Source organism: Chaetodon trifascialis, chromosome 10 (assembly GCF_039877785.1).
Source record: "Chaetodon trifascialis isolate fChaTrf1 chromosome 10, fChaTrf1.hap1, whole genome shotgun sequence".
Lineage (NCBI taxonomy): Eukaryota > Metazoa > Chordata > Actinopteri > Chaetodontiformes > Chaetodontidae > Chaetodon > Chaetodon trifascialis.
Window position 1 is genome coordinate 23,042,981 of NC_092065.1, and position 17,618 is coordinate 23,060,598.

Consider the following 17,618-nt stretch of genomic DNA (forward strand, 5'->3'; position numbering starts at 1 on the left):
TATGGCAAAAACAAATGTTTGAGTGCTGCACACCAATGGCAGATAGTAGCTTTGATGTTAGAGGCTGCTGATGAGTAGTCCTCTCTTAGCCTGCCAATATCCTTTTCACCATGTCTCATTATCTTTCCCCTCTTTCTGTAACCCAATCCTCATCAAATTAAGACCCAGCTCCTACTGAAATGAAGATACCGTCTGGAAACCCACTCAACTCAAGGACTGTAGACATAGGTAATGCCTATTTACGTCGAGACCACCACCCTATGTGGTCCAAAGGCGATGTCTTCCTAGAACTTACCAAACCAAACAAAGCAATCAAGCCGAGATTACAACCAGAGAAATTATTTTCTTGTAAGGGCAGTTTGAAACTAGGGAGATAAAATAATTACTTATTTTATGTCAGGAAGTGGTTAGCGTAGCTTAGCATAAGAAGCCGGGGAAAAGGTTGGAATTACACCAACCAACACCTCTTAAATTCAACAATCTAAGACGTTAAATCTCTTTCATTGAAATGTAAAAATGACAATTTGAGATTGAGAGAAGCTATTTCTTCACTAACAACTTTATCTATCTCCTGGACAGCATCACTATATCGTGGACTGCCAGGTATGGTTGTGAGCAAAGGTTTTTCTTTACAAGGATGATGGTACCAAACCTGGCAACCTCACTCTGACAATAAGACACCCAGAAGGCTCGCCATGGCTACTCATGTAGCGACTCAAGTCTACAAACTTATCACACAGACGTGAGCTTGATAGCGACCGTCATTTGGAAAGTAAGCCTGTAACAGCTGTTCTCGAGAAGTTTAACTATTCCTTAAATCATTCTGCAAAACATCCAGAAATAACGATTTGAACCAGAGAGTGATGATGAAATCCAAAAATACCATGCATTTTTTTCCCCATGATGTCTAATGAAGAATGTGCATCTCAAAAACTTGAGAGCAGACATAACATGAACAAAGCTCCACAGATATTTTTGCCCGTTCCCTTGTTCCTACTTATTCATATGAAACCAATCCTTCGTGTAACACTCCCTCATGGTAAGTCCCTGCACAGTTGCTCTGAAGTTGATAGGGAACAGTAAGTGTCTTACTTAACTGGGATTCACAGAGGCTCATTTTCATCTGTCCTCCTAAGGCCCATTGATTAGATCTCTGCTTCCCTTTAGTATTTTTTCAATAGCCCAACACAAGATTTATCTCTATCGCATGTTCATAATGTGCACCATCAGATGATGAGGACAACTAACACTACAATAAATAATTAATCATTTGCAATGCATTACATAGAAATGAATTCTGAATGTTGTATTTTCCCTTGCATTCATACATAAGCTCTTATAGAGGACTTTCTGTAAATGTTTACGTTAGTAGAACAGGAAAAAAAAAGCCGAGACCTTTCTCTCCTTATCAGCCTTGCCAATAATTAATCAGACCTGATAAGCTGCTGTCAGCCACTTCGCCAACAAACAGGTTTGAAGCTGCTGACGCTTGTTGTCAGGTAATTGGTGCCTTTATAAATAAGCCACCTCAACCCAGCGTACTTCGAATTTTACGTCAAGCCTTTCTAATGGCACACAATTGATTCAACACATCCAAGACAAAGACACTGCTGTTTACTATTAACTGAGTGCACCCAGCAGCATGTCCACCCTGTGCCTGACTCTGAGCTAGTGCAATATGATTAATGTGAAAATGTGGACAACAGCGGAGCAGAGACAAAGATGACAGGCGTTTCACTGGATAACACAATGTACATTTCATCAGGCGCTGGGCCAGCTGACCAGTAAACAGACCTATAGGACGCTTTGGACTGCATGCCAATCCACTTTAAAGACACTAAAGTAGGACAGGTGCCTGTTGTTGCTGTGATGTCCTCCAGATGAAGGACAGTACCCTTTCTCTGTACGTCATCCCTCCTTGTCCTCTCACTCCACCTTGCTAGCACTTTCATTCATTTCATTACCTCATGACGGAGTTGGTTTGACACACTCGTATCATCGTCAGCCAGCACTGTATGTAAGACGTAACACAGTCCTGAAATGGCCTTGAAATGGCTTTTGTTTCTGGGTGGAACAGGATAGTGGGGCCAGGGGACTTGAGGAAGGCTTGGGTGGGCTGCCCCAAAAATGGATGGAAATTTTATATATGATATTACTTATTTTGGAACCTTATTGGCAGTCAAGAACCATTCAATGCTGACATTTTAAAACTCTATGTAAAAAAAAAACTATCTAAAAAGGTAACCTAAAAATAGATACCTTTTTTAAAAGGTTAATTGTGGGTTTGTGACCAAACTCCACTCTACGGCTTCAAAGTCAGGCTCGCTATGCTTACTGAATTGGCACTGAATGTTGACATTGGATGTAATTTGTGAGGTGCAGAATCTTCCAATATGGACATAATTTGTAAACCGAAGCTTTTTTCCATCCATTGTATGCTTGTGATTTTCTGCCACACCTTTAGTTTGAATACAACCTCACTAGCTACTGCCTGACCCGCAGTAGACCTTCACCCCACCCCCTCCACCATCTTCTCCTGTTATTACCTGATGGTAGAGTTGATATCAGACGCAGCAGAGGACACAGTACTCATGCCAGCCTCGCTCCTGAATGAGCTCTGTTTAGACCTCTGGGAGGCCAGAGAGCTCCTGGACTCAGATTTCCTCAGCTTGAGCCCGGACAGGATGGATCTCCTGAACAGCCCTCCTTTTCTCTTCCCCTTCAGCAGCTCAGCCTCGCTGTGCGCCGTCAGCACGAACCCTCCGCGAGACACAGCGGGGCTGCTGCCGCTGCTGCCCGTGCTGCACATGGACACGCTGGTGGTCAGTGTCCCTGGAACAGGAGGAGGACCAGGAACCACTGCCCCGGTCCGGTCCAGCAGAGCTGTACCATTGCTGTGCTCTGAACCGGAGCGCAGAGAGTTTATGGAGGTACGGAGTGGGGAGCGGATGACGGCCGCCATGCCATACGGCACACTCTGACGAACTCCGTAGCCATGCCGCATCCCGCCAACCCACTGGCCCTGAAATGTTCCTACAGAAAGATGAGAAAATTATCAAAACCAATTCTATAAGAATAATTTCTTACATAGCAATAGCAAATTTATTTCTATAGCACATTTACATACACAGGCAATTCAAAAGCAAAAGATGAACCATATATAAAATAAAGGAAAGAACAAAGTACATAAAATAGTACGTAAAAAGAGAATTAAAGGACAATATAAAAAAAATACAAAGTACACAGAATACAATAAAATCGCTGAAGTTTCAGAGCTCACACATGACTGAGGCACATGATTTTAGATTTTTCATATATATATCATTTGTGTGTAAAACTTATTTGGTATAAGACAAAAGACATAAAGGGTGAAAACTACCTGCTTGGTTTGACAATGCATTCTGGTTAACTTTTGATACAGTGCAGCGGCCTTTCTATGGGACCTTCCAGGACTGTCTCCTACGCAGTGGATGAGTCAGAGCAGAACGGGGCTAGCTAGGTGGGTTATTAGGTAGCTAGGTAGGAAGATGGCAGTCCCATTTTTCATCTACTAAGCTGTGATTGGTCAATTTTTTTCTCTGACCGGAGCAAACAGCTGTCAATGAGCACAGCGGACCTTTGTGAAACGATATGCAGTGAGTCAGTCTTGAAGAGGGGCCTTGCTAGTTTTAGAGCTTTTATTCTCATATTTTACTTTCTAGCATGCTTACTTGGTGGATATTCCTGAATAAATGTGTGTGTTTTAGGGGATCAGTAGAGGCTCCACAGAAAATATTTGGCCTGAAGCCTCCTAACATGTTAATCAGGCCATGGCTGGGTGACAGGCGCAGTTTACGCCATATTGTTTTTATGCATTTTATGCTGTGATGTGTATACAGTCATATTTTTGATTAAATAATTTGACAAAGTCATAAGTTGGGGAGCAGTACTGTACATGGGAGTGGCTTCCTCTAATCTGTCCATTCATTCCCATTCATTCACACCATGTCTCTGCACTCCATATTGCTGCATAATAGTCCTTACATCCCCATGTTCCTGAAAAGTAGGGCATCTGTGTGGAGTGTGTGTGTGCGTTTCCGTCATTCCTCTCTCTCTCTCTCTCTCTCTCTCTCTCTCTCACACACACACACACACACACACACACACACACACACACACACACACACACACACACACCACACACACACACACACACACACACACACACTCGAACGGAAGTGTGTGTTCCAATAGGAGTGCAAGTGATCCATCCCGCCTGCCCGTACCTCTGATGTAACAGCACTCTGATTCATTCTGTAGTAAACGCACTTGCTCTAACCAAACTACATGACCATATAAGGACTGCAACCACGTTCTTCGTCTCTATCGCAAACACACACAAACATTTCCCTTGTGGGCTCAAGCATCAGTGAAGTGGCAAGTGGTGAATGAAGCCGACGTTAAACGCCAGTTCTATTCTTGCGTTCTAAGACACACTCAAATGCGCCCGCACACACACGCACAACAAGCACAAGCACAGTATTGTTCAAAAACTTGACTGAACCTGCCCTCGTCATTAGGACGATATGCTGCCTCTTATCCTTCACAAACACACACACACACACACACACACACACACACACAAACAAAGAGAGTCTGTGTCATAGACAGCTTGCCTGCACATCTGGCTGGGCCTTTGTAATCATGTCAGTGCACAGCTGTACGACCATATGACAGACAGATCAAAGAATACACACACACACAAACACACACACACACACACACACACACACACACACACACACACACACACACAGGAACACCCATGCAACAGTATGACAAGGTTACCATTACATCAAATGGCTGCTAGCATGTTTGAGCAGGGGAGTGAGACAGAGGGCAACAAAGAAGAGAGACAGTCCTGAGTGCTCAGAGAGACAGAGCTTCACCTTTGTTTCTGTGCGATAGTGTTTCTGCTGACATTGCAGAAAGAGGTCGCTTCAGAAAAAGAAAAAAAAAACTGTGTCATGTTTATAATGAGAAAATAACAATAAGAAAAACTGTCCATATTAATTCTAAGCAGGTTTAGAGTTGTGTGTGTTACCATTGGAAAAGTTGGAAAAGTGACAAAATAAAATATACAAAAAAAAACAAACTAAAACTAAACTGTTGAACAGCTCCACTGCATTTTTGAAAAGACATTTTGTGGTGTCTTTGTTAAATTTTATTGGCAATAGCATTCTTAAAGAAACAGTTCAACATTTTGTGAAATACCCTTAGAGTTAGATGAGAAGATCAATACAATAATTCTCATGTCTGTATGTTTAATGTGTCAGCAGCTGGTTAGCTTAGCTTAGCTTAGCTTAGCATAAAGACTGGAAACAAGGGGAAACAGCCAACCTTGCTCCATCAAAGGTAACAAAATGAACCTACCCAGCAGCTCTAAACCTCCTTAATTACTTTTTTATACCTTGTTCTTTAATCTATACCCATTTTACTGAGAGTTTGTGCCTCTTTTTTCCGAAGTCTCTCATCACTGTGAGGTTGCTAGGCAACCAGCGGAGGCTCCAGGAAGTCACTGCTCCTGGCAAAGAAACAGTCAGACACATCACCCACATAAAACTGCGGGGTTTTTTTACAACGCGGATTACATACAGTTTAAACAAACACGATACAATACAGTTAATTAGTGATCTTTACAGGTGCAGAGCCAGGCTAGCTATTTCCCCTTGTTTCCAGTCTTTATGCTATGCTAAGCTCACTAACTGCTGTCTGGGTGGTATCGATCTTTTCATCCAAATCTAGAAAGCAAGAAATCACATATCCACATATGGTTATCTTGTATCTACCAAAAGATCATTTTAAAACTTTAGATATCTCTCATCCCCGTAAACATTCTGTGCATGGAATGAAGAAAAAATACAAATGTCCAGTTTTAGTACACTCCCACAGATTTTGTAACTATTTTGCACACATTGTTCCCTCATTTGTAATGTTTTGAATCAAACTACTACTCAGTGTCATTGCTACAAAAGTGTTGTAAATCCAGCGTTTCCCTCAATATTTAGAGTATTGTAAATAGAAGAAAACCTTCAGTATAGCACAATACAGTTCAACAGCACAAACCGCAGCCCCAAAAATGACCATAAAGCTGAATCAACCCCAAACTGAACATTGTAACCTTCACAACAGCAGGATTTATTGCAGGGCTGTTGTATCAGACTGCAGCAGTTTTCAGCCAGGTGCACCTCAGAAACCGGCCACTGAATGTGTGAGTGAATAAATATATATGAAGCAGTGTGTGGGTTGTTGCTTTTTCGTGATTTCTTGGAAGCATATACAACCCTCAGTCAGTAATGCCTGAGTAAATAAAATATTCAGTGGGGCACTAGGCTGCTTTTCCAATATGGGCCTGTCGCTCTCCATGGTGCTGAAAACAAGTCTGAGAGGTAGACTGTTGGTGGTTGTAGTCCTTCAAAATAAAACCTCTTACAGTTTTTATGTCAAATCAGCACATTACATGGAAACTCTATTAAACAGAGCAGAGTGAGGTACACTACTTTTTCATTTATCTATTTATTTAGTTTACCTGCTTTGTGACAAGAGAGATATGCAACAGCAGATTAGGTTATCCTCCACTCATCATTTCCAATATGAACATGTCAGAGCTGTATAAAAGAAAAAAAAAAACAGACTCCTAGATGTGTAAAGGCCTCAACCCCAGGCTTACAGTTGTGAGGAGAATCCACGTCACAACTGCATGCCAAAACGATTTCACTGATTCTGCCTGGAGGCCAACAGGAAGCGCTCGCAAATCATATGGGCCTGTAAACCCGGGCTGGGGCTACTGCGGGCACGAGGCAGCCGCACGGAAAGAGTTAACAGAGAGATCAAAGCTGTGGAAACATCACAGAGGCAGAGCGATTTGATCACGCGCCAACCCCCAGGCTGAATTCATAATTGTCTCTTTAACAAATGTGCGCGTCTGTTCTCTATTTCTAGGTTAAAAACCATCTGTCTCTCAGGGTCTGTATTTCATTCTAAGGACACAGCAGTAGGAGACACTTGTCTAAATCTGCAAATTCTGCTTGTGTGAACTGTACTTTTTTTCTCATTTTTTTTATCTTTCAAAAATTAGACCCTTATCCATACTTTAAGTTATGATGACAAGGGTTCAACATTCAGCCACTAGTTCCAGAGGAGTTAAAGTCCATAGTTCATGTGTGCCTATATTATTGCACACTAGCCTTTGACGCTACCTTACACCTTAAAATATTGATTTGTGAAGCACAACAGGAAGAAAGAGGATGCAAGAAGGCCTGTGAAGGAGTTGAAATTTGTTATTTTATGAATTATTAATGCATTGTTTCCCCATGTCAGCACTTGCATGTCGGAGCAGTGTCTGTGTTTGTGTGTGTGAGAGAAATGTGGAGGGAGAGTGAGATTAGACAACACAAGGTCAGGTTTCTCACACAGCTTTCTCACATCATTTGTGCCAGTAGAGGTTTCAGTTGCAGCGTATTTCAACTCCATTACAACAGCTACGAAATCTGCAACTCAAACCAGAATAATCAGATTATAATAATAATAATAACACCCAAAAACCAACATTTTTTGTTCATTCTTGTTAAAAAATAAATGTTTTAAATTTATGATTAAATCTTAAATAAATTATAAAACTATAAACTATAAAAACAGACTGAGAAAAAGGGTTAGATAAAAGATAATCCCTCCTGATCTTGCAAGAAAACTGATAATAATCTCAATAAAAAGAACAGATATATATTTCTGACCCTCCTCCCCTGCTATTAATGTTCACACAGTCCCATATAAGAGTTTAAAGAGAAGTTGCAGCACCATGCCGCCCCAAGTGCTCCTTCATAAGTATGTGCAGTCAGTATCGTATTAGTAGTGGTGCAGGGCAGACTTCCAAGATGGATATTTAGAGTTTTTTATGTTTCGGACCGCACTGCTAATCCTCACTACAAACATCAAACCATTGCCATTACATAAGCTTAAGCCTGCAGTGGGGTTGTTGTTGGTAGTAGAGGAGGTGTGTATTAGTGATGACCCTGAAAAAAAAATGCCAAGGCACTTCTGAATACTTAATTCACTGCACAATTGGAGCACATCTGTGGGAAATCAAAAACGGCATGAAAAAATGCTGAGGAGGTGGATTTTCTTTGACTCCACCATTTCTGGGTGGGTCTCGTCCCGTATCGTGTGCAATGCTTTTAGGAGAAAGAAGTAAATCTAGTGCATTACACATGGAAGTGTGTGTCCCAGCATATTAGATCAGCAGATTTATGTTTTGTATCAATTGCTATGATGTGATGCATGGTGTAGTGTAAGAAATACCAGACAGAGAGAGAGAAAATAGAAAAAGAAACCACTTCACCAGTCAAAGGGAGAGACAGATGGCAAACTAAAGACATGTAGACCAGACAATTGACAGACAACAAGCTCTACAAACATGCAGGATAAACAGCAAGAAGACACATAGCAGATATGGTGGGCAGGGATGGAGACAGACAAGCTAAACTATGTCACTGAACACTAAAAGCAAGGGAAGTCAGTTCAAAGCTGAACCTCTGGCATGTGTAAATCGCTGTGTGGGACTGTTATCCGTTTAAGAGATTTTGCTTAGGCCCTTTTTCTGTCTGAGTCTTTCAGATTTCCATTTGAGGATTATTTATCTGCTAAAAATTTCCTGATAAAGACCCCTGATAACATGGTGGCATGTCATTGCCCTGAACATTTCAAAATATCCACAGTTTTTTGTGTTGATGACCTCATTGTAGTGTGTTCAATATTGCTTGTAAACATAAATAACTTTGTCCAAACTTTTGCCCTTGTCCTCACTAACGTCTTGTCATCAAGTGGATGGCAAGAACTGGTTGAATAGTTTATAAATGCTGCCAGGAAAGTGTATTGCATCGCCATGCATTCATGCATACGTATGTGTATTTTAGTTCAGGTGCACAAGACACCCGTTAACAAAAATACTGCACCACAGTGCAGCTAGTGCTCAAAAACTCCACATGGTAAATTTAGTGTGGACATGTAAATTAAAATGCTACCATCAGTCAAGAGGAGCATCAGAAAAAACTGCAGAGGGATCACACCCCATACCAAGCAAAGTGCTTAACAGGATCATTTTGAACAGAATGAAAGAATTAGTCAGGATTCAGACAGGAGGAGCACACTGTATTTCACAGAGGTGTACTGTACTGACCGAATTACAACTCTGTACTGTGACTGAGCAATGATGGAATACAGACCAAGTGACACTGCCAAGGTATGCGCAGGTATGTTCAGACCCTCAACAGGGCTCTCCTTGCTGTTCCCAGGTCCCAGCTCAAGACCAAAGGTGTCTGAATTTTACTTTCAGAGCCTCTCAGCTCTGGAACTCAGAGCAGAATGAGTGTCATTTTTAAATCACTTCTGAAAATGCACGTTTTTCTTTTCTTTCTTTTTGTTGTCTTACCTGTTGTATTAGTATCATTGTTGAATCAGAATCAGAATTAGAATCAGCTTTCATGGCTAAGTATGTGTGCACGTATAAGGAATCTGACTTTTATTGCTCTTCTCTTTATTGTTGAACATTTTATTCCTTTTAATTTGACATTATTTTGAGTCTCTGATTTTACTTCTCAGTCCTGAAATGTTTTTAATCCTGTTTCAACCATGTAAAGCACTATGTAACTTTGTTTGAAAAGTGTTGTCTCAATAAGGTTTATTATTACATTATTATTACAGCTTCCAAATCATTATCCATCTAATTTATTGTGGACAATTTGACAGTAAGGAAAATGAGAACTTTTTGAATATATTTTCAACTTTGCGGTAAATCTGTCAAGTTTGTCAGCAGAGTCAAAACATGTATGAAGCAATGACCTGCAAAGCCAAGTGAGTAGTGGGGTCAAGGGTGCCTGCTGCCCCCTTTTTAATTCTACTGGCGACTGACAACAATCAAAGTCTTACATAAAGCAGAAGAATTTGTACATAACTGGACAACCTGTGCTTTGCAGATGACTTGGCATTGCTGCCACATACTTATCAACACATGCATGGGAAGACAACTACAGTTGCACCACTCTTGTATGATAAATGAGCCTCAACAACCACAGATAAAAGGTCAAAATCTTCAATGTAAACACAATGAACACCGTCCAGTTACAATGGCTTGTGAAGGTTAGAAAAGTGGTGGAAAGCTGTGCATACTGTATATACCTTGTCAGCGTCACTGACAAGTGACCAGCATAGATGCTGCAATAAGAGCAAAAGTTGACAAAGTAGAAGCAGAATCAAGAAAGTAGATGAGATGGAGGTTTGGAAAACTGAACTAGAACTATGGGGGAGCAGAGCAAAGAGAGAGAGTGGAATTGTTGGCTGGAAGGCCGACTGGCAAACGCTGGGCAAAGCAAGCAGACAGAAAGCACAGAGGGACGATGAACCTGAGGCACAGGAGAAGGCAGGATTAAACAGGATTCAGGCAGACACAAGGAAATTACCAATGAGTAAAACTTGGCTGTGGCATTAGTACCACGTTGGTGAACTGAACAATCTGGCAAGTGAAGATCTGAGGTATATATATTGCTTGGGTTTGATGAGTACATTGGTCGAGGGGTGTAGACTGGCAGCTGGTAGTTGTAATCATTGATGATCCAGGTGGGTGGAGCTGTGGTCCTGTGGCAGTCAGTGATGCACCAGTTGATGCCAACGGAGTGAAGTAGAGTAGAGCTGGTGTCCGTCTGACATTGCAGAATCAGTGGAGGCATATCAGGACTGAGGGTACCACTAGTTCACTGGAACAGAGGTGGTTCATAACCCAAAGAGGGCTCAAAAGTGGACAAAGTTGTGGTCAGGGAGCTGGGAACTCCAGGATGAGGGGTTGGTGATGGTCATAGTGCAGCTTCTAGGCCCTGGTTAGCCTCTTCCATCTGGTTGTTGGTTTGTGGGAGGAAACCAGAGTTAAGACTAAAAGTAGCACCAAGAGCCTGTGAAAGCACCCTTTAAACCTGTGACATGAACTGAGGACCATTACAGATGTCCAGCGGAATGCCATGGAGATGGATGAAATGTCGTACCAGGCGGTCAGCTGTTTGACAGGTTGTGGGGAGTTTGGGAACAGCCACAAAGTGAAACACCTTGGAGAACAGGTCAACAATGATGAGTATGACTGTGTTACTTTGAAAAAGGAGAGACCAATAATGAAGTGTGTGACCAAAGACAACTTGGAACAGGGAGCTGGCATAACAGATGAGAGGGTGGATGATGGGAGGATTCCCTCAAGCACAGACAGAGCGGTCTGACACAAAGGCACAGGGATCTGCCTCCACATTAGCCAACCAGAAGTAGGAGGAGGAGGGACAAGGTGCAACGTATTTCTGGATGGCAGGCAAAACAGGAAGTGTGCACCCACTGGAGACCTGTGAACTGACAGGATCAGGCACAAATAGGCAGTGAGGTGGACTTTTACCTGGGTCACTATTGAAAGTGAAGTTGTTTACAGGTGGTGGGTTTAGGCCACTCTGTCACTTGTCTGATCTTTTCTAGACCCATCCTCACCTGCCTGCTCTCAGAGATGTATTCTCTTAAAGTCTATGATGAATCTAGTACACATGGAAGATGTGGTCAGACATGTTCTGGGAGAAGATGAGTGTGTCATCAATGCACACAAACACAAAGTGGTTGAGAAAATCTCTCAGTATATCATTTATTGCAGCTTGAAAAACATCAGGAGAATTAGTGAGTCCAAAAGGCATTACCAGATATTTGAAGTGTCCAAGAGGGGTTTCGAAGACCATCTTCAATTTGCCTCCCTACCTGATCCTGACTAGATTGTTTGCATTTCGGAGATCCAGTTTTGTGAATACTGTGGCACCATGGAGCTGCTCGCATACAGAGTTGATAAATGACAGAGGATACTTGTTCTTTACAGTGATGTTATTCAAATCGCAGTTGTCAATGCATGGATGTAGAGAGTGATCCTTCTTGGAGACAAAAAAAGAACCCAGTACCAACAGGGGAGGAGGAAGGTCGAACAATGCCCGCAGCTAGTGAGTCATTGATATATTTCTCCATAGCCTCTCTTTCAGGACATGTTGTGAAGTCTGTGAGAGGGAAGAGGGGCCCCGGTAAGACAGTCAATAGCAAAATCATAGGGGTGGTGACGCGGTAAAGAGAGTCTTTACTGAAAACCTAACCCAGATCATGATACTAAGTGGGGATGGTGGATCTGGAGGATCCGGAGTGGAAGGAGCGACGGTGAGCAAAATGCAGTCCAACTGACAATTTTCCCAGTCGACCAACTGACACTGGGAGTTGTGTTGTTTCATCCAAGGACGCCCCAGAATTAGAGGTGCAGAGATAATATTAACTCTCCCTAATGTCTCCCATTGAAAGCACAAACTATGAGCAGGGATTCAAGATGTTCAAGGGAAACTCAAAACCGAAGGGCTAAATCTTCAGCCAAAGGCGAGTTGACCAAAGTCAGGGGAGGCCAGGAAGAACTGATTGTAAAAAGGGATAGCTTGAAGTTGCATTCTGGCTTTAGATGAGGCTGAGGAATCAGTTTGCTTCAACAGTACTCCCACTTCTAGTGGTGAGCCATGTCATTTTAGCCAAAGACTGTTTGAACTCTTTTCATTTTTAAGAGAGTGCAACTGCAAACTGATTTGCATTAACTGCCCAAGCCAAAGTCCTTCCTCTCAAAACTCAAAAGTCCTATAATATAATGTGCCTTGGACTGATCCAATGTGAAAGTCAGCAGCGAGGGAGCACTGAAGGGGGAAAGCAACACTTTGCTAGATTTCCACTGAGCAGTTCTGGGTAGGACCCACTGGTGAAGGAGACATAGGAAGTGGAACTGGAGGAACATGCTGGATGGACTGAACTGCAGATACTGCCAGGGTAAGTTGAGTGATGATAGTTAGTGTTTGTTAGTGATGATATGATTTATTACCCAGCAGTTGAGATGGGCTTTGGTAAGATGAGACGAGTTATGGTCAAGCATTGGCTGGAAGGCAAACTCGCAAATGCTAGCCAAAGGAGGCAGACAGAAAGCACAAAGGGACAATGAATCTGAGTCACAGGAGAACACAGGGTTCAACAGGGTTCAGGCAGACATGAAGAAATTAGAGTAAAACTTGGCTGTAGCGTTACTACCACATTGGTGAACTGGCCAATCTGGTGATGACTAGAGTGAAGAGCTAGGGTATATACTGCTTTGGTTTAATGAGTGGATTGGTCGCAGGTGTACAGGTAGATTAGCAGCTGGAGGGAATGGAAAACCACACCCAAACAAACTTTCACACACACAGAGACCAAAAAAACAATCCTATAGCTGACAATAAACTTGTAGAAGACACAAGGATGAAAAGACAACAGAGATAGTGTGGTCATCTGAGCAAGATGGCCAACAACACAAGAGAAAGATGGGATACTTGTAAAGCTCGCAGGAAACCAACGCAAAGATAGGGATGTCTGGATAGTTCTTATTGGTGACCTACAACCCAGGACCCCATGACCTACTGTCATGTTAAGGACACTTCAGCAGTGCTCATACTTGCTGACAGAGGGACTTGAACCATGGTTCATTGCTGTTGTCTGAGACTTAAAATATGGTGATACACAGCATCTTGAGAAGATGTTTAAAAAAATGTCCTCAATATTTCCAGTCTGAACATAACCCGTGTATTGTATATGCATGTCTGAGGGGTTCAGAGAGACATGTCTTAGTTACAGGATGATAGAAAACAGAGTGATGCTGTTAGCTGAAGAGCTTCCTCCCACACGTTCAAATTGGCTGCAAATGTATCCTCTGAAATACAGTCATCTAGTTTCCAGAGCGCATGTCTTACCATGGCAGTACATGACCCAACAGGTGTCTAACTAAATCTGGCCCACCTACCCTATCTCAGTGTAGATAATGATTGATGCAGTTGCCGGGTGTATTTAAACATGAGAAGTGAATTTATTATGTCAGCTTACATAACATGGTCAGAGCTGGAATAATAACTGCAATGATAGCAGCCTTTAGCAAACGAGCAAGATATGTTAATGTAGGACAATTATAATGTTGTTGTAGTGTGTTTGCCAACAGCTGGAGGATAGGAGAGAGGTTCCAGGATGCTGCTGAGCTGTCACGAGCCTTGTTTAATGAAGCACATGTGATTGGATGTGCTTTGATATAAATGCTGTGGCAATTTCTTTTCAGTGTTTGGTGAAGACTTCATGCAGTATGGAAGAAGGGACAGTTTAGAGAGTTTCTGTGTGTTTGACCCTGTGTGTGGCGTATTAGCTTGTTAGACACAACAACCACTACTGCTGTAATCTTTAGTTGTTACCGCTGTTGTACGCAGTGACAGTTGTAATCTCTGCTTCTCCCATTGTGACTCACTTCATTTCTCACTAAAATGATTACTGAAGCTGTCTTTTCGTTTTTCTACTTCACTCCCTCTTTCTTTCTGTGTGTGTGGTTGGTAATCAGTCAGCTTAGCTCTTCATCTCAGTAAACACCATTAGCCCGGAAGGCCAAGCCAGCCAATCAGAGCCCGTCAGAACCGGCTGAGCAGCCAATGGGAGTGAAGAACACTGAGTCCCTCGTGACACGCTGACCTGCTGCATGTCGGTGAGCGTTGCTATGGAAACCCTACTGTACTGAGCGGCTCCGAGGAAATGCAGTGGAGCGAGGGAGGAAAGAGAGGTGGGAGGAGAGGAGAGAGGAATGTTGGCAAACGTAAGAGAGGAACCAAACACCAAACAGCGGCAAGAAGATAGAAGAGTGTTTCCTCGAAATGTGGCATCAGGTGCCGTTGGAGAGGAGAGTGGGACTGGCAGTCAGGTTCGACCTGACTGTGGGAAATGTAGCTGGCTCTAAAGTGCACTGCATGTTCCAAAAGTATGTGGGCAGCAGAGCATCTTTGAATGCTTTGGCTCCTGACTCTCATTGCTTTGGACGTGACAGAGCGCTGAGGTTGGAAAGATAGACTGTCGGCTTTAATCTGAGAGTAACCTGTGTTTGACCATCTCAGATGACCGCTTCCCACGGTGGAGTTTATTTCAGGGCACCAAATGTGTTTCTGCGCATTGAGATCATATTTAACATCATTGCCATTTTGATTTCATGATCAAATAGTCAATAACTAGCGATAACAATTATAGTATGCCTAATTTAAGCCCATCTTTATGCCTTATTTAGCAAAAACGCTTAGGTCTGCTACACAAGACAGAGCCATTAAATCAACAAAAGACTGAGAAGTGAATGTCATTACATCTCAAGACTACACTAATTTTGATCATTAAGGACAAACTGAGCAAACAGTTTGTACAGAGTACAGAGTACAGTGTAACTGGATTCAGGATTGTAACTCTTAAATGACTTTCGTAAGCCTTTTATCCTCTGTTTGCTCTTTGTTTAGTTTAACAGTGTATTTACTTTCAGTCTTGGCGCTCGAATCAACCAGAAAACCACTATATGCTACTGTAGTTGTCCAGTACCAGACAAAGTTAGTAAGTAGCTGGTGAAGGAATTTGAACATTGCTGTTAGAGGTAGAGAGAGATTTTCCTCATCAGATGCTGCTGGAGAACAAAACAGAGATTAAAAAAAGAGAGCAACATTAAACTAGATTTGTCAGGTGGCCAAAAACGCAGCTTCAAATGGATGCTAATGGTGCTTAAGGTCTGCTGAATAGGTAAAAGTAAGGCAATGGTTTGTTAGCATGATAGCCAGTTAGAGCTAAACCAGGAAGGGAAATATGCTGTGTGAAAATCACTAGAAAGCGACATGTTAGTTGAGTAAGTCATCCAGTGCAAAGTTAACTTTATCCTAGCAACACATGACACAGATGAGCATTGAAAGAAAATACATTCCCTCTTTGGACACTTGAGTATTTATCATTTTGAGCTTGATCAGTCACTCTCTCCAGTCAAAACATTTTAGTTTGACATACATTTCAATAAAGGACAAATGCATGCTGTTATAATAAGGACACTGCGTACTGCTGGAGCAAGGTAAACACTCATAACTAGGCCAATCTCTGCTGCATTTACAGTATGTGGGTTCAAATACTTCACAGAGCTACAGTGTCTCTCCTACACGTCCCTCTCTGGGAGGCTTTTTTGCTGTCCATTTCTGCCATTCCCTTTTTTCCGTAATGCTCTCACTCGTTCTCTGATTAAAGCATATCTCTCATTGTAATCATGATAATCATCCATCCATCCGACCAGCCATCTTTCCATTATCTGCTCATAATTTAACTAATCCATTCATCCATCAATCTGTACATCTGTCCATCCAACTATCCCTCCCTCCGTCCATTCGCCCCATCTGTCTGGTTATCTATCAAGCTGACTTCTTCTCCTTTGTCCTGATTCAACCTCAAACCAGTCTGGTCTAAGGATTTTATCAGACTGTGCGTGTGTGCATGTGTGTGTGTGTGTGCACACGCCTTTGGTCCAGACCAGTCGTTGCAAGCACGGCCTGCTAGTTGTAGAGTTATGTAACAAAAGCTTTGCTTTAACTGCATGTATGCTACTGTCAGCTCTGTTGCTCAACTCACACCACTAGATTTGAGTGTGGATTTTTGCATGCACAATGCATAGCTCGGGCGTGTGCGTGTGCATATCTATTTTTAAGCAAGAATCCATATGGTGTGTGTGCCTCAATAACAGTGACTGAGCTGAGTCCCGGTCCAAGAGATTCAAAGTGAATTGATGGCATTGATTCCAGTTTCAGGGTAAATCTGACACTGATTCCAAAGATACTGTATTCTAGACATTAAAGGTCCATAAAAATGTATTTAAATGTGCAAAGAGGCTTAAATTTCATCTTATCTTGCCATAATCAAAATTTCAGCTTTTATTTTTCTGGCCATTTCCACTAGAAGATACTGTATTTGATTTAAGCTGTATTTTTAGCCATGCAAGCAGCACGGCTCTGGGGATAGTAATGCCAGTCTGGCAGTCAGTTATAAGATCCACCGCCTTGGTCCAGACTAAAACTACTGGTTGGATTAACACACAATTTTGTATAAACATTCGTGGTTCATAAATGGTGAAGCATAATGACTCTCGTGATCCTGTGACTATTCCTCATTGCTGCCGCAAGGTTCACATTTGTGGTTTTGAGTGAAATGTCATAACAACTGTTGGATGACTTGTCATAAGATTGAGTACAGGGGCCCCAGAAGACTAACTGAATTAACTTTTATCTCCTTTTTTGCAGCACCATCATCAGGTCGAAATTAGAATTCATACAGTACTGTGGTTCATAACATCAGCATCACCTGTACTTTGTATGTAGCGCTAATTAGCAGATGTCAGCATGCTTACATGCTAAACTAAGAAGGCAAACATGATAAACATTACACCAGCTTGGCATCAGCATGTTAGCAATGCCATAGTGAGCATGATAGCATGCTGACTTAGATCTTATTTGGAGTGAAACAATGAAGTGTGAATCTTTTGTTCTGCAGTGTATTTAGATTACAGGAGTAATTAAGCTGGCATGGTACATGTAAGTGGGGAAATCGAGGGTGAAGACATGACATGGATTTTATGTCTCTAGCCTTTCTGGTGAATTATTACAACATTGTAATCTGTTTTCTAAAATGCTGTTTTCCTGGGACTTGTT

At 42.1% G+C, this 17,618-nt stretch overlaps 1 protein-coding gene across 1 annotated transcript in view; it reads right to left on the bottom strand.

The window, feature by feature from the left end:
- jph3b (junctophilin 3b) overlaps positions 1 to 17,618 on the bottom strand; it is a 50,184-nt gene that overhangs the window by 30,269 nt on the left and 2,297 nt on the right. Inside the window, exon 2 of the mRNA XM_070972406.1 lies at positions 2,547 to 3,033. Within this exon, the coding sequence (XP_070828507.1) occupies positions 2,547 to 3,033 (487 nt within the window). The remainder of the gene's footprint in view (positions 1 to 2,546; positions 3,034 to 17,618) is intronic.